The following is a 16,977-nucleotide window of genomic DNA, read 5'->3' on the forward strand; positions in this document are numbered from 1 at the left end:
AGAAGTGAGAGAGTAAGTGATTGATATTTATGTTCAGATGGATCGAAGATTGCTCATGTCGCCAAGAGGTTAGCATAATGAAGGAAAGCCATGTTGGTTTCTAGAGCATCAACATGGAGGGAAAACAAACTTTGAAAGCTTTCATTTTTGAATCTTTCAAGCTAACCTAACGGAAGGGTGTCTAACGTAGAAAGTGAGAGAGTAAAGTGATTGATATTTATGTTAAGACGGATCGAATATGGCTAGTGTCGCCAAGAGGTTAGCATAATGAAGGAAAGCCATGTTGGTTTCTAGAGCATCAACATGGAGGGAAAACAAACTTTGAAAGCTTTCATTTTTGAATCTTTCAAGCTAACCTAACGGAAGGGTGTCTAACGTAGAAAGTGAGAGAGTAAAGTGATTGATATTTATGTTAAGACGGATCGAATATGGCTAGTGTCGCCAAGAGGTTAGCATAATGAAGGAAAGCCATGTTGGTTTCTAGAGCATCAACATGGAGGGAAAACAAGCTTTGAAAGGTTTCATTTTTCAATCTTTCAAGCTAACCTAACGGAAGGGTGTCTAACGTAGAAAGTGAGAGAGTAAAGTGATTGATATTTATGTTAAGACGGATCGAATATGGCTAGTGTCGCCAAGAGGTTAGCATAATGAAGGAAAGCCATGTTGGTTTCTAGAGCATCAACATGGAGGGAAAACAAACTTTGAAAGCTTTCATTTTTGAATCTTTCAAGCTTAACATGGCTTAACGGAAGGGTGTCTAACGTACAAAGTGAGAGAGAGAGAAAGTTGGCATGTGCATGATGGAAAATCATGTCGCTTTGAAAGTTCATTAGTTGATTGACTAGTAAAGTTGATTGACTACTGTAGTCAAAGGAGTTGGAACTGGAAAGGTTAAGCTAGGCCTATTTCAACATGTCGGTAACCGTATGCACGGCAAGGCATGACGAAGCCATGGAATGGACAATTCCCTTCCAGTCGATCCACCCCATTTGTGCCCCTATTCTATTCTCCATTCTCCATAGTCAAGGCTAATATTGATCTGTTGATGACCAAAGTAGAATATGGACAATGCAGTCTCTTTCCATGATTGTCAGCAGAATCAACATGAATTTGTTGTTCATCGTTGTCGGCCATTCTAGCCATTAGTAGCACATGACAACCCTCTGCTAGCCTTGTTTGAAAGGATTGAATTGTATACATTCATTGTGTATATTCGTCGACGCCATACGATCTCAGTAGTTTACCTCGACCTCTGGACATCCTTTTCACCCCAATGGACATTATGTAAATCAGTTTTTTTGTTTCTACTGTTAAATTGAATTTTCAAAAAATAACCAACAAAATAAAAGGTTATAATGGCTTGGCATACAGTAACAATGTTACTAACGTTGAGGACGCTAGTGTTTGGCGGTGGAGAGGACTGTTTCAAGTGGGAGCCAAGCGTAAAAGGTTTGGACTCTGATGTCAAGGGGTAGCGTGGAAGAGCAACGCTGCACCTGCTGAACTGAATTGATAATATCGCTCCACCTTGGGATTCCAAGGGGTTAATAAACGTCGGCTTTGACCAGTCATTTTCGCTTAACGATTCTTTATCGTCTTCCTGCGGTGGCAATCTACTCCCGGTCCTGTCCAGTGGTAGACATCAATCGATCAGAATGGGTAGAGAAGTGGTAAATATACTTTGAATTACATTAAAGCATAGCATCATTTTGATTAGGATAGATGAAGGTAGAAAAGGAGCAATGTACAAGGGTGGATTTTTTTTTATGGACACCATCTTGGATTACCTTGTACTACTTTTGTCCCAAAGTCATGCGATGCTGGTGAGGCACGGCCAATGTTGTCTATTGGTTTGAATGGTTAGGCCTGCAAAAAAACGATATCAATCAATCGTAGATACTTGCTCTCATCGTGTTGTGATCCTGTCTTAACACAGACTCAAACTTGTCTCCAGTAGCAATCGAGGTTCATCCATGATAGACGAGTGGTCATGGAAAAAAAACGGACATGATAGCTAGAATAGTAAAGGAGCAAAAAAAAAAAAAAACTTTTTTGGGTGGGCTGATGCTTGTGATGTTACAACGATCGCTATATAGTTCCTCTGTGCCAACCAATTTCACCTTTTTACTGCTGTATCCTACTGTTATTGCCATTTCTTTTTCTTTTTCTAATCGTGCCATGCAGCTCATGCTTTGACGCTAGTTTCTTGGATTTGAGTTCCGCCATCATCCAATCTAAACTTGTTGCATCGTTAGCGTCCATGTGAGAACGCGTTGTTGACCAAGTACTGTACAGTATCGTAGTGATGAGCATGGAAAAGCAGGACTACTATTTTCACATCGACGATAAACGCCTTTCCAAGTAAAATGTTCTTGCCATGGATCAATTCAAACTCAATAAGAGCATTACCGTTGACGATGGATGATGTCTTGTCGTCAATTTCCTAACAGAATCGTCGCTAAATGGATGGCCGCACATTCACTCGATAGGGGATTGAGTGGAAAGTGACTAATGCAATTTTCAGCGTAACCCGTTGAAACTTTTAGCTGGCAGTATATTGATTGGCCCTGATTCCATTGCAAGTATTACATTAATGCGTCCATGTCTATTTGTTCAACTAAAGTAATGCTATGTCATTAATAAACAGTGCTACTAAGTTAAGGGTATCCAACTATTCCTAAACCATAATTGAAATAAGAAGAACGGATCGACGCTGATGCTAATATTCCATTTTTGATCGTCATCGTTAGCATTTCAAGAGTAATCACATTCCACCGCTAAATGGTAACGCCGGGCATTGCAAAATGAGTAAAAAGTAAAAAAGGGCAAACTGAGATTCTCCATCCTGGGATATTTTGTTGATATCAACAAGAGGATACTTTCCTTTTACAGTACTGTACTTACATTTTTTCTTTTTGAGATTGGATGAAAATAGTATACAGTTGCCACAATCGAAGTTACTGTGTCACTTTTGGTAAGAGGTGCTAGGGCTTTCCACTCTACTCGTAATTATTCTTGGAGTTATTTTAAGCTTGAGCGCCATGAGTTTTACATGGCGATAGCACTGGTAACCAATGTCATCAAGGCGCAAAAATGAACTTTTACCGATAGTAATTTCAGTGCTGTTTGTATCAACGTTGCCATGTATGGACAGAATCAAGATCAATTGATTCATTCTACAACCGGTAGTCCATTTTTAATGAAGTGCTAATCTACCCGTTTATGTACATTGTCCATTCTCCAACTGGATTTGCCAACATGGAGCTGAAATGGCAAGTCGATCAGGGATGATGAGAAAAAAAAACATCTGAGCTAATCTCCCGTCGTAAACCAACACCAGCCAATCCCTCTCTGCCCATGATTGAAAAGATGGATCTATCTTTTTTTTTTGTCCCCCCTCCCCCCTCCCTCCACCTTCGTGGTTACTGCATAAGAGTAGAAGACATTTTTTTCTCCATTTTTTCCAAGCATTCTGTTTTAGTTTACTCTCATGATTGATGAATTGATTGATTTATGATGCAACCTTGTCCAGTTTGTACTAATGCTTGATGATTTTGGGGTGTAAACCAATGGGTCAATTGGCTTTCTTCTTCCATGTGGGTCGCCCTTGGCTTAGAGTACAGCCATACGCTGTCCAATTTCATCGTAGCAATGATGAACCAAGTGGAAATTGGGGTGGATGAGCAAAGAAAATCATTTGCAAACATCCATCAGGCTTGCGATCGGAGGGCGCCATGACCAAGAAAAGTTTTGCAGACGGCGTACGTGCAGGGCACCGCCTTCAACGCGCCCTGCTTGGAGGCGTAAGCAGTGATGTATCCCATACAGTCGTAAACGATGGAGTAGAGTGACAGAAATGAGGCAATCGAAAGTGGCGCGTTCACCGCAAGCTCGACCGCAGCGGTGTACAGTATCGTGGACTAGCGTAGGTTGGAGGTGGTCACTTATGCTGGACACCAGGAGGCTACTGTCCCATACATGACTACATCAGCCAGTCTGAGACTGTACAACACGACAGAAAATGATCGCATCCTGTCGTGGAAAAACTTGCCCAAAGGACCAAAATGGCTACCCAAAAAAGGAATCAACAGTTCAAAATCATCATGGCTGGTGCTGAATCAGCGTAGAATCGTTTGTAGACATTAGTTCAGACCTTCTTGGATAGCTGTAGTGAGCAAATGTTCAACAGACCCTTCAACCCAACACAACCTTCTATACTGTACTGTATAGGAGAGGAAAAGGTTGCGCCAAAGGCCGCTAGCGATTTAAAATGGCTACCAAAAAAAGGAATCGACAGTTCAAAATCATCATGGCTGGTGCTGAATCAGGGTAGAATCGTTTGTAGACATTAGTTCAGACCTTCTTGGATAGCTGTAGTGAGCAAATGTTCAACAGACCCTTCAACCCAACACAACCTTCTATACTGTACTGTATAGGAGAGGAAAAGGTTGCGCCAGTTTCGCTAGTGATTAAAATGGCTACCAAAAAAGGAATGGACAGTTCAGAATTATTATGACTAATGCTGAACCAGTGTAGAATCGATTGTAGACATTAGTTCAGACCTTCTTGGATAGCTGTAGTGAGCAAATGTTCAACAGACCCTTCAACCCAACACAACCTTCTATACTGTACTGTATAGTGAGAGGAAAAGGTTACGCCAAAGGCCGCTAACGATTCAAAATGGCTTGCAAAAAAAAAATGGACAGTTCAGAATCATCATGGCCAGTGCTGAACCAGGGTAGACATTAGTGTAATGCAATTGATCCGACATTAGTTCAGACCTTCTTGGATAGTGAGCAAATGTTCAGGAAATGTTCAACAGACCCTTCAACCCAACACAACCTTCTATACTAGTACTGTACAGAGAGGAAAAGGTTACGCCAAAGGTCGCTAGCGATTAAAATGGCTTGCAAAAACGGAATGGACAGTTCAGAATCATCATGGCCGGTGCTGAACCAGGGTAGACATTAGTTCAGACCTTCTTGGATAGCTGTAGTGAGCAAATGTTCAGCAGACTCTTCAACCCGACACAACCTTCTATAGTAACTGTATAGTACTGTACAGAGAGGAAAAGGTTCCGCTAAAGGCTGTTAGCGGATAGTGTAAATTAAATGAAAATAGCTTGAGAACAAGGAATTGACAGTTCAGAATTATCTTGACTGGTGCTTAACAATTGCTAGAATCAATTGTAGAGATTAGTTCACACTTTCTTGGATAGTAAACAAATGTTCACAAAATGTTACACTGAGGAAAAGGTTGCAGCAAATGCTTGCAATCTGATTGAACGTGTAGAAACGCTAGTTGAAATCGAGAATCATGTCCATCCATTTGATTCGACCTGAGAAAGATTCGGTGATCGGTTGATTGCTGCTACGCTTGATTTTACCATTACTGTGCCCGTGTCTAATGGATGTATGGTCGTGTGGAGCCAATAAGTGGGCAACCATCACGACGGGGTGATAGTTTTCTTGTTAAGGTCCACTTTGAATATTTCGATATTTAAATACTGCACAGCCAGTCGATGTAGACTATTATAGTAGGCTAGCATTGGCAAGAAGGAAAAATGCATCTGATCATCCTTGCCAGTAATGAAACCCATGTTTCTATAATACAAATTTAATTGGATTAGAGAGACATGGCGCAGTAGATGCCTGCAATCATGCGGTGCCAATCGATGCATCACTCACCGAGTTACTTTAATTCATGAATGAATACAACATCGAGTAGAATGGAAGAGAGAGATGGACGTATGCTCCGTCAAAGATTATTAGACATCCACTCTCCATACTGCTACCACACTATTTGTAATAACTTTTACTTTCTATCCTTGTAGGAATATTCAGCCGAAACGAGAGCGGCCAGAACGCGCCGTATGAACTGCTGGATTTATTTCGTCCTGTTTATCCTTACAGCAGTTTCTGTCGTCATCATCATCGTCACTTATAGTACTCGTCCTGCCAACAAACTCAAGACTACGCTTGCTGGTCGAAAGTACGATTGGCCAGCCACCTGTGATCAACGATTACAGTGGTGGCAAACTGGCATCATTTACCAAATTTATCCACGCTCTTTCCAAGATTCCAATGGTGATGGTGTTGGCGACCTTCGTGGTATTATGCAACGCTTGGATCATCTTAAATTTATCGGCGTTCAAACTGTCTGGTTAAGTCCTGTTTACAAGTCGCCCATGAAAGATTTTGGTTATGATGTCTCCGACTACTATCAAATTGATCCTTTATTTGGTAATTTACGCGATTTCGATGCTATGTTGAAGGCCATGGGAGAGAAAGACATCAAGTTGGTGATGGATTTTGTACCCAATCATACATCCGATCTCAATCAATGGTTTATCGATAGTGTCAACAGAGAAAATGGCAAAGATGATTGGTACATGTGGGCTGATCCTAAAGCAAATAGCGTTCTTCCAGCCAACGAAAGCTATCCAAATAACTGGATTAGCGTATTTAGCGGATCCATGTGGAATTATAATACGAAGCGTAGCCAATTTTATCTCCATCAATTCTTGAAAGAGCAACCTGATCTCAACTACACCAATCCAGAAGTTGTCCAAGCGTCTTACGATGTCATCTCCTTTTGGCTCAACAAAGGTGTCGATGGATTCCGTATTGATGCCATCAAGCATGTTTTTGAAAATCCTCTTTTACCCGATGAAGTTCGCAATCCTAATTTTAAACCTGGTGAACCTCCCTATAGCAGCCTTATCCATAATGAGACTACTGATTACCCACCACTACATCAATTATGCAAAGATTGGCGTAAAGTCATCGATAAATTTTCCACTTCGCAGAAGCCACGTTTCGCAGTGGGAGAAGCATACAATCCAATCCGTGAAATCATGAAGTATTACGGTACCAATGGTGATGAATTCCATTTTCCTTTCAATTTCTTCTTGTTGACCTTAGGCGATTTTACCGGCACTGGTGTCAATAAAACTGTGGAAGATTGGATGTCTCATGCACCCCGATGTGGCTGGCCAAATTGGGTTGTTGGTAACCATGATAATAACCGTATCTCTAAGCGTCGTGGCAACGCCTATGTCAGAGCAGTTAATGCTATCAATTTGCTATTACCTGGTACTCCTACAACTTACTACGGTGAAGAAATCAACATGCAACATGTCGATATTGATCTTAGCGAAGCAAAAGATCCATTTGCTTTGCAAAATCCTGACATCTACAAAACTGTCGGCCGTGATCCAGAACGTACACCAATGCAATGGAATCGCTCTGCTAACGCTGGATTCACCAATGCTGGTGTCAAGCCATGGCTGCCAGTAGCAAGTGATTACCAAACTAGAAATGTTGCTGCACAAAGAGCCGATACTCATTCCGATTTATGGTGGTATAGGAGTTTAGCAAACCTTCGTTCATCCCACGATTCATTCAAATATCCAGGTTATCAAGCAATCAAGGCGACAAAAGATGTCTTTGCTTTCTTGCGTTTCCACAGAACTGATACCTACAATTACTTAGTGGTGACTAATTTGGGCCAAAAGACATCAGTCGATTTGTCTGCTGTATCAGATGCTGGAGACATTGTATTATCTAGCACCTTCAAGAGAGTCGGAACTGTAGGTCTGGCTGCTATCGACTTAGATGTCGGCGAGGTCTTAGTATTTAGGATCAATAAGTAATTTCCGAAGGCATAAAATTTCTGCTTTTATGTATTCTATCTAATCGTTGAAATAGAGTTTTACAATTGTTTCATCACCATTGCCAGTCTAAATTGGTTCGTTTGGATCATTTGAACTTGCTTCAAAATTGGCAGTAATAACATGGTGAATTAAAAATAGTTCCTATGTCTGTTATAAAAATGTTTTGTAGATTGACTAGGGTATCGTTTGTAGGCTTCATAATTTTTGCTTTTGTGCTTGATTGCGTCTTGTAATGACGATAGAATTCTTCGGTAAGGCTATTGTACCAGCGTTTATAAAAATGTTCTCGTAATATTGATTTGAATTGTTGAGAAATGCGAGCCCACAGTACTCTTGTACGGCGAAGCAAACCGTAGAACGTAAACAAGTGTTATCATAGATACTTGGGGTTATCGTAATAAAAATTAAATTAAACCATCATCAAGTGCAAATGATTGTGTACTTACATCGACTGGTATTGAATGATTGCAAACGAATAGGCGAGCATGGAATACAGTAGACGAGCGTATGAATTATTTTGCCAAAATACCACTATTCCTTTTACTCATCCATTTCTAAAGGAAGAAATAAATTATACTGTACTGTACAGTAGTTTGACCTATATAGGACTTTGCAAGTGCGCGATTCTTCTTCATCTTATGCTGTAGTCTGTAGAGCGATCTTGTAGATTGTAACTCAAGTTGATACATTGGTGATCATATTTGCATACACTTGACCTTGGTTAATGTTTTCTGCTATTTCGATGCTAAGGTCTTTTTTCGAAAGAACTTTCATTTAATACATTCCTTTCTGTAAATGTTATAACTGTCGATCAAGGACATATACGTATGGTACCGAAATGATTGAAAATGAAACTTAAATTCATATCACACTGTAAATGCTGTTTAAATTGAACTAATACAGACAGTTGTATAATTAATTATCATTCAGCGCAAAGCTTAAAAAGTGTAGCTGTTGATCATTCTATATCCGCCCATTGGCACTGTATAATTATGTGTTATAATTGTTGTTACCACATGAAAAGTATCGCTAAGACATATAATTATGTTTGATTCCAGTAGTTTAATAGTTTAAAGTGAATGACAGAACTATCAAACCCTTCTTCGGTAGTTCGCAATGCAATGTTTTTACAAAAACGTCAGTAATAATGATGGGTTATGCCGATATAAACTGTATAAAACAAGCCCAAACTAGGATTGTGTAAATATGCCAATAGAGAGCTATAACATGTTGCAACCTAATAGGACTACAATACAGCATAGAGTACCAAATCAACATTGTTGAGGCTCGATAGAAGGAGGACACAATAAAGTCATAGTAGGTCTTGCTGGTTCATGAAATATTGACTCCTCATCGAAGTCAGGTAATAATACTATCAAGCCAGAGGTCATGACTAATAAGATTAATCTTATTAGTTGCTCTATTGGCAATTGATCCAGTCACATATGCCAGATAACTTTGCGCAATCTTAGGCGAGTCTGTTCTTGAATCTTACGTGCATGCCAAGTGTTTCTATTAAGGCCAAAACAATATTGTTGAGCAGTAGTCAATGGATGAAAAGCTACTACAACGATGCAAGTGAAATTTGTTCTATATATTACTAGTCGTCTGTTCTTGAATCTTATGTGCATGCCAAGTGTTTCTATTAAGGCCAAAACAATATTGTTGAGCAGTAGTCAATGGATGAAAAGCTACTACAACGATGCAAGTGAAATTTGTTCTATATATTACTAGTCGTTGCATACGAATTGAAAGCGCCGTTAAAACTCGGATTGGCATGCAGTTACTCAGTTTTATTGCGAGATTAAAAGCCAAATCATCATCGATTATTTGTTAAAGTTATTCTAAAGTACTGTACACATAGACAATATTGAGACTGTAACACCATGAGAGAGAATCAGCTTCAGCGGTCTTTTTGATGTACGCAAGCCTCGCTATTGATTCAAGAATGCATTATATTCCTACCACAGTGCATATTAGTATCGGAATCAGTAATAACGCAATTAAATTATTGTAATTAGTTTAATTGTTTATTATTTTACAGAGCTTTGCAGAGTGTATATCGTTTACAAATTTGCGGTAAAATTTATGCCACTACAATACAGAAACGTCATTGCATCGAAATAAACTCCAGGTTTAGTATTTTCTACAGTGTATGTCATTAATGGTAACAAAGTAACTTCGACGATCAGTACCGTTAAAAGTGTTGACAAATTATAAGCTCTTTAATCGATGAAATAAGGATACGTTAAGTGACGAAGCCTTTGAATAAAACTGTATACGAATACCAAAGACTCTCTATAATCAGTAAAGTAGTAACATTAGAGTTTAAGGAGAACATGTCATACATTAGATTACGGCATACCGATCATACGTGATCAACGTTATACGATAACAGAAATACACGTAGAATGAATTTTAACGCTAAAGTTATCTTTAAAATATACAGTAGCATAGATAAAAGACTTGTTCAATGTCGCTATTATAGGTGACAGTACTCTTCGCATATACTTGAAAGTAAATTGACATAGTGATCATAGAGCAAATGAGGTAATATTCTTAAAAACTAACATTATATAATAAAATAACGCCATTTGTTAATTAGTAACGCTCCAGAATACAACATCTACACATAGTCGATAGTAAAAAATATATCCAAAACTGCAACATCTACGCAATACTGTAGTCTTGTAGAAATGTTGGTAGAGTCTTCCACATGTTCAAGTATATTTACGTACGTACATTTATACACTGTATATATACAGTACATTTCTGTGCTGCATAGAATTACGTCAATATACAGGATTAATTTACATAATAGCAAATTTTTGCTATAGTACCAGGTCTTAAAATGATTTACTAACAATTTGCTGAGGTAAGCTTCGATGATAATAATGAACTGATAACCAGTGTAAATGCAGCAAATTACTCTTAACGTACTTGAACTCTTTGCTGTCAGAGAAATATTTCAAGAATAAAAATAAAATAGAAAAAATAAAATGTCAACCAATCTAATATAATTACTATATTTCTTCGGGTATAGTGCTTCCGTTCGTGATCGTTCCAGAAAGAATTCGATCTAATTTTTTCATACAGAGCTAAAGATTACTTTATCTTCATATGACACTATACTTATGATGTGTAAAGGTATGTGGTAGACCATCTAACATTCAACATAATTGTAGGGCCATTAAATCCAAGTTTTGTTAATATGGGTGATTGAAGCCGTGATATCCAATGAATAAACTAGATTGCATATAAGATATATACACCTTAGCACGATGATATTAACGACCTCGGGACATTATTACGCTAAATTTGGGCAAATAATGGTTATGCTTTCACGGTTTGTACTTTACGAAATAAAATGGCATTAAATGGATGTCATCCTTCATCTCATGACGATATATTACTATTAATATGACAATGAAGCAAAAAGCTTAACATAAATGTTGTTGCTTTTATACTACGTTAATCTAGAAATAATTTGTCACTAGTAAATGATAGTTTCAATAATATCTTTATGAGATGTTTATATTGTACAATTCACCTAAGAAGGATAACAAAGCCAAGATAAGATATCGCAATTCGCGGTATAGTATAGTCTGAGAAGTTAACAGTAATCACCAATAAAAGTCTTCATAATATTATACTATTATTGGTTATTTTAAACGAATTACATCCAGTACATGCATAGTATAGACGGAATAGAATGTCTCCAATAATACCAGTAAAAATTTTCCATTGATTTAGCAAATCTACAGCTTGCTGAAGCTAAAACGTTACAAATGAATACAATGGAGTAAATTAACCATTTCTAAACTTGATCAATTTTTTCGGATTAATATTATTAAATTTCAGCTTGACAGGTAAAATTAAGATTTCGAACTGGTACTGGGCTTTTCGATAATAGCCGCTGATGTAATTTAAAAATCTTTTCCGGCGTATCGAGTCTTTTCTTCGCTGAAGATCGACGTTGAGATTTTTCCTCGTAATGTTTTAGGTGCGCTGTAGTATCGCCTTTCTGCTTTTGAACATGAGATAGGCTGTCATCATCATTGACTGTATGATTATTATATTGGTGAGCAGTTTGACTTGAATCTGGGGGATGATTTCTGGAGTTAATTTCATCATTTGACGAAATTTGGATAGTTTTTGGTGGATGTTTAATTGTACTAATACTCTCTGCTTGTATGTCATTTACTGCTGTTACATGATTAGCATTGTCCAACATCATTTGTGCCTGTGCAAGATCAGACATGTTATCATCATTAAAATGGAGAGTATCATAGTCGTTATTACTATGATACGGTTGTTGATGTACTTCAGCGTGCGCTGTAAATTGATCATTATTGTTATCGGCCTGGTTGGCGCTTTCATTGCCTCTCAATTCTTCATTTAAGTACTGCTGTTGGTTATAATGCATTTGGTTCTGGTTTTGATCATCAAAGACTGGGTTATCTATACCGGCATAATTTCTGATTTGGTTTGACTCTGATTGATCACCTCCATTGGTATAATTACTACCGTAATGATTATATTGTGAATCACCATCATAGTCAGCATTTAGATCTCCATGGTTTTCGTCATATTGTACCATATCATATAAGTCATCTTCTTCATCAACTTGATTATGTGCTATATTAAAATAAAGTTGTTATTAATCATGCAGTAGAATTATCAACTGCTACATCTAGTACTGTATAATGAAAGCTGTCAAATAGACACTACTTTTGCTCTAGAATATTACGAAATAGTAATGCTGCCAATAGTGGCAGCCAAATTTTGATCGAAAGGATAATACCAAAACTAACAAACCTTCGTGATATATACTATCAGATTCTTCTAATTGCTCTTGGCTAGCAGATAGATTTGCACTATTTCGATCGTCGAAGTCCGCTGGGGATGGCATTGGACCGTATCGATCCGCATGATACAGTCCTGGGCGAGACCCAACCTGACTGTCATCTTCAGGTATTTCATCACGGTACAGTCCGTTATCATCGTTATCATCAGCGACTTCATCAGGCTCAGCTATACCATTGTTTTGGAATTCATCGTCATGATTAGGAGAGTTTCCATTGGTTAGATTCTTGATTTCACGAGACAATACAAGAGCATACAAATTAATCGTAATTTAAATTCTTAATTTTATAATATTGACAGTGATGTGGTTTTAGACTTAAATCTATGGACTACTATGAAACTTACTGTATTTATTACACCGTCAGAGGTACTCGTTGAAGATATCGCTGTCGGTCTGCGATTTCCAGCACTGACAATTTTTTCATCAATATTTACGTCTATTATTATTAAATATCAAAAAAATTTTTGCATAAATTTTTTTCATTCTATTAGAACGAAATGGCAATTCATAGGTAAATGAACATAGAACCCGTCCGATTGTTGTTACGAAATATCGTACATGTGGATTAGTTTTTCATGCTATAGTAATACTTTAAGCAAAATTTCTACATTGATTCTACTAAACTGATAGTCAAAATAACTAACGAATGAGATATATAACTGCCATCATATTAACAACAATAGCGCATCGTCAAATCTAAGTAAAGAAATAATTCGGTATAGTCTCTAACAGAGGGAAATTGACATATTTGCTAAGCTTTACGCTAATATTACAAAATGTATAATTTAATACCGCTATTTTCGACTGTAATTGATCTTTCTTCTCTTCCATTAGCTACCGCAAGATGTGCCAACTGTGCCTGGAAAAGTCGTTGACTTTTACACAATTCCGTTAAATCTTTTGTCCTGTTGGAAAATAATAATTTTAAAACTTGTCATGATTGTTTTGCTATGCACGGGTAGTCATTGTTCATAGTTGACTGCTTGAGCATCGCATATAGCCTTGCAACTTACTTTTTGCTATCTACAATAAAGAATGTTAGCTCGCCGATTTTTGAATCACTGTGAGGCCGAATTCGAAGCCTCTTTTTCTATAGCAACATAAAATCGAAATTCAAGATCTAAAAGACGGGCTTAATTTTAACGTAACATGTATCCTACATCAAAGTTAAATTGCTGCTATAGCATGAAATAGATTTATGGCGTACTTTACAAATTTTAATAAATTTCTATTCATTAAACAATACCTCAAGGCTTAGCTTTCCGATATCGTTCCAATCACTACGATATAATTCACGTTTGGATTGGCTTCGAATCTATTACACGAAAGAAAAATACCTCTTTAGCAGCAAAATTTTGACGAGAAAGTTAGTTTTGAACGAATTATTAACAGCACAACATGGCACAGTTCAATTTTAACCAATTGTGATGTTGTGTTGTTTAAGCAAAGACAGTCACATGTCTGCAATTGTCTTGTGCCAATATTATAAAAAGAATTCCAAGAAATTTAACGAAACAATATTTATTTTTACTTCAAATACAAACCTCATGAACTAATAATCCACGAGCACCAATGCCGAGCCATACTGATGGTTTCTTATCAGTCTTATTCTATTTACGGTATATAAATATAATGCAATTAGCTAATACTGAAAATCAATACATAACAGGCCTAGTATGAAATTAAGTACTGAAAGTGTTCAGGACTTACCTTTAGCAGTTGATAAAAGTGATAACCGTAGTCTTGTAGGGCTGTTACTTCCTGTTGGTTTATTAATTAAAATCGATAATTGAGAGTCTTTTATCATCAAATTACTTAAGCTATCAGCTAACGCAACTAACCTGGATATAGAGAAATTTGGCCTTTTTACGAGACATGCCTAAGTGATCACGATGTACATTAGGTAAATAGCGTAAAATAAAATTTCTTGATCTAGTCTCGATGACCTATAAATGAATTCCAAATAGCTTGTATGAGTGCAAGATTTGTAACATATTGGAATAATTTCATCTCTTTTTCGTCCGTCATAGACATAGTGCAATTTTAAGTATAATATAATCAATAAAAATTTCTATCAGATCCGATATCAATTGCAGTTTGTACGGATATTTCACTAAAACATTTAACGTTTTAGATTACATTGCATTGTATAAGTTACAGAAAATATTTCTATATATAAATTAGTTACCCATGGTGGAAAGTACTGTTCTGGATCGAAGTATTCTCCTGAACAGTTTGTAAAATCACCAAAATCTGCTTGTAGCGCATAAGAGGCCAATTTAAAGCACAATTCTTCGGTACAAGAAATGTAGCACCGAACGATATTTTTTTTCAACTGCAAATAGTATTGATTTCTGGTAGTATCTTCCCTAGTTGATTAAGGATTTAATATGAACGTTACATATTGCATAGATAGGATATTTGGCTAGAAATCGTACAGTAGTACCATTAACCGTATACAACGGATAGAAAATATTTCAATCTTAAGAATACGCTTAACTGGTGATTATGACTGTGCTATCTCATATACCGTATTATCATTGTTAGCCAGTAAATTGAATTTAAGTAATAAAATTTGTTAATTTCCAAATGCGCACAATACATTACATTGCATTACGTCGAAAGAATAAGTTATACCAGATACGTATTGTCTAACAGGCATAGTAAACAAACATTTCCCCTATTTCTACATTAGAAATAATAAATATAGGAGCTATCGCGAGAGACTTACTGAATTTTCGTAACACTATCGGTATAAAATTGGACACGAAAATATAAGATGAATCCTGTTGAAGGATCTTTAGATACCTAAATGTTGAAGACGTTATATTTTATTCTTTTGAACAAATTAACTGCGGTGCAGGAAGTTAACAAAGATTATACTTTGAGAAAAAGCATAGTTAACGAGGATTAAAATTGATCACTTGATTACCTCTCCTTTTACTTTGCTAGGAGCATATTTAGATATTCTCTCGTTTAAATCAATTAAATAGTGCTCTCCATCTGTTGAAGATTTTATGGCGACCATATCGGATGATGACGAAAGAAAAGATGAAAAAAATTGAATAAGTATGTTGTGTAAATCTGACTTCATCTGGAAATTATTGTTTTGTAAATGTAGGATTAATATCTATGCGGCTGTTGTTATCATTGAAAAGGCTACAATATTTGGTAATAATATAGAACGCTGGCGTTATAGCATATTTTACAATAAATGCCGCCAAATTATTTAAGTATGATTGGCGAATCATTGTTATAAAATTGTTTAAATTGCTTCCTAATCATTTCAATCTATTAGAAAATATTTATTTCATCTCTAGTGATAGTAATAAAGTAAGATATCACCGGTTATCAATTTCGGCATTTTGATCTTAATTAAAAGAGTCAAAACATGGATAACATGCATAGTATACTGGAATTTACAATAAGTCTAGGAAACAGTGATGTTAATGCTATGATAGGTAAGGTTGTACATTTAAGAAAGAGATGGAGGTACTAAAGAAAAAATTTTTCCAGTCCAATTAAGACATGGCGAATTTTAGAGCTATTGCTGATAGTTCAATCAATGATAGTGGGAGAGATGTACTGTAATCTTTCCTATTTTCGTAGTCTAAGCACTCACTATAAATAAAATAGTTTGTAGAACAGATTAATTATCAGAAATATATTTTTACGTTAAAATAAAAAGGGTTTCTTTTATAGTGAAAAATTGTGTTGTTTGTGACGTCTAGAGATTGAGGCGATAATGGCAAGTCCAAGATTGAGCTATTTTCAATTTATAGAACTATGCTTACCTCGAAGTTGAGTTAAACCAAATAAGTAAGTTTCACGTATTGACAAGGAGGAAGCAATACGTTCAAGAAGGTCCTTTCCTGTTGTTTTATTCTAAAAAAGATAAATTAAAATGATAATCTAAATAGGCTTATAGATATCATTCCGATCTACATTCACATCTTGGCAGATTAACGATAGTGTGATATAACTAACGAGCGAGCAAATGATAATCAATTAAAAATCGACTGTAGAACGCTGACAATTTACTCGACTATGGTCTAATTACTATGACGCCTATACTACTCGTACGAGATGAATCTAGATCAATTCTAGGAATTTATATTAGCACTGTATTCAATTTAATTTTAGCCATTTATCAGCTATCCTAAGGCAAAATTTATTGAACGGCTAAGGAGTTACCGATTGCGTTGGTTATACTACTGTACTGTATGGTATATAGTTGAGGAACAAGCAACTATTGTATACTGGTGGTTACTTTAGTATAGATGATGAACTTTTATTTTCCCAAATTAAATCTAGTCATTATTCATCACTAGTTTTTTGATGTATGCTTTACATCTCCATTACATGTATTTAATCATCAAATGAGATCTATTTTATCTTGTTATGTGATACAGCAGAAGAATTGAATACGCTAGAT

The 16,977-nt window shown here is 36.5% G+C and overlaps 2 protein-coding genes across 2 annotated transcripts; one reads left to right on the forward strand and one right to left on the reverse strand.

Annotated features, from left to right (window-relative positions):
- Positions 1-3,734: 3,734 nt before the first annotated feature.
- TRIADDRAFT_52838 (uncharacterized protein) lies at positions 3,735-7,654 on the forward strand (the record flags this gene model as incomplete). The annotated part of the gene is made up of 2 exons (XM_002108363.1): positions 3,735-3,803; positions 5,834-7,654. The coding sequence occupies 2 exons, from the start codon at positions 3,735-3,737 to the stop codon at positions 7,652-7,654; spliced, it is 1,890 nt and encodes a 629-aa protein (XP_002108399.1).
- A 6,711-nt stretch (positions 7,655-14,365) lies between these two features.
- TRIADDRAFT_18577 (uncharacterized protein) lies at positions 14,366-16,412 on the reverse strand (the record flags this gene model as incomplete). Its single annotated transcript, XM_002109092.1, has 5 exons — positions 14,366-14,488; positions 14,731-14,911; positions 15,274-15,350; positions 15,475-15,545; positions 16,337-16,412. Coding segments are annotated over 5 exons (528 nt in total), but the record flags the coding sequence as incomplete, so codon positions are not given.
- Between the last annotated feature and the right edge of the window lie 565 nt (positions 16,413-16,977).

This window comes from Trichoplax adhaerens, genomic scaffold, assembly GCF_000150275.1.
Source record: "Trichoplax adhaerens TRIADscaffold_1 genomic scaffold, whole genome shotgun sequence".
NCBI classification, from domain to species: Eukaryota; Metazoa; Placozoa; class Uniplacotomia; order Trichoplacea; family Trichoplacidae; genus Trichoplax; species Trichoplax adhaerens.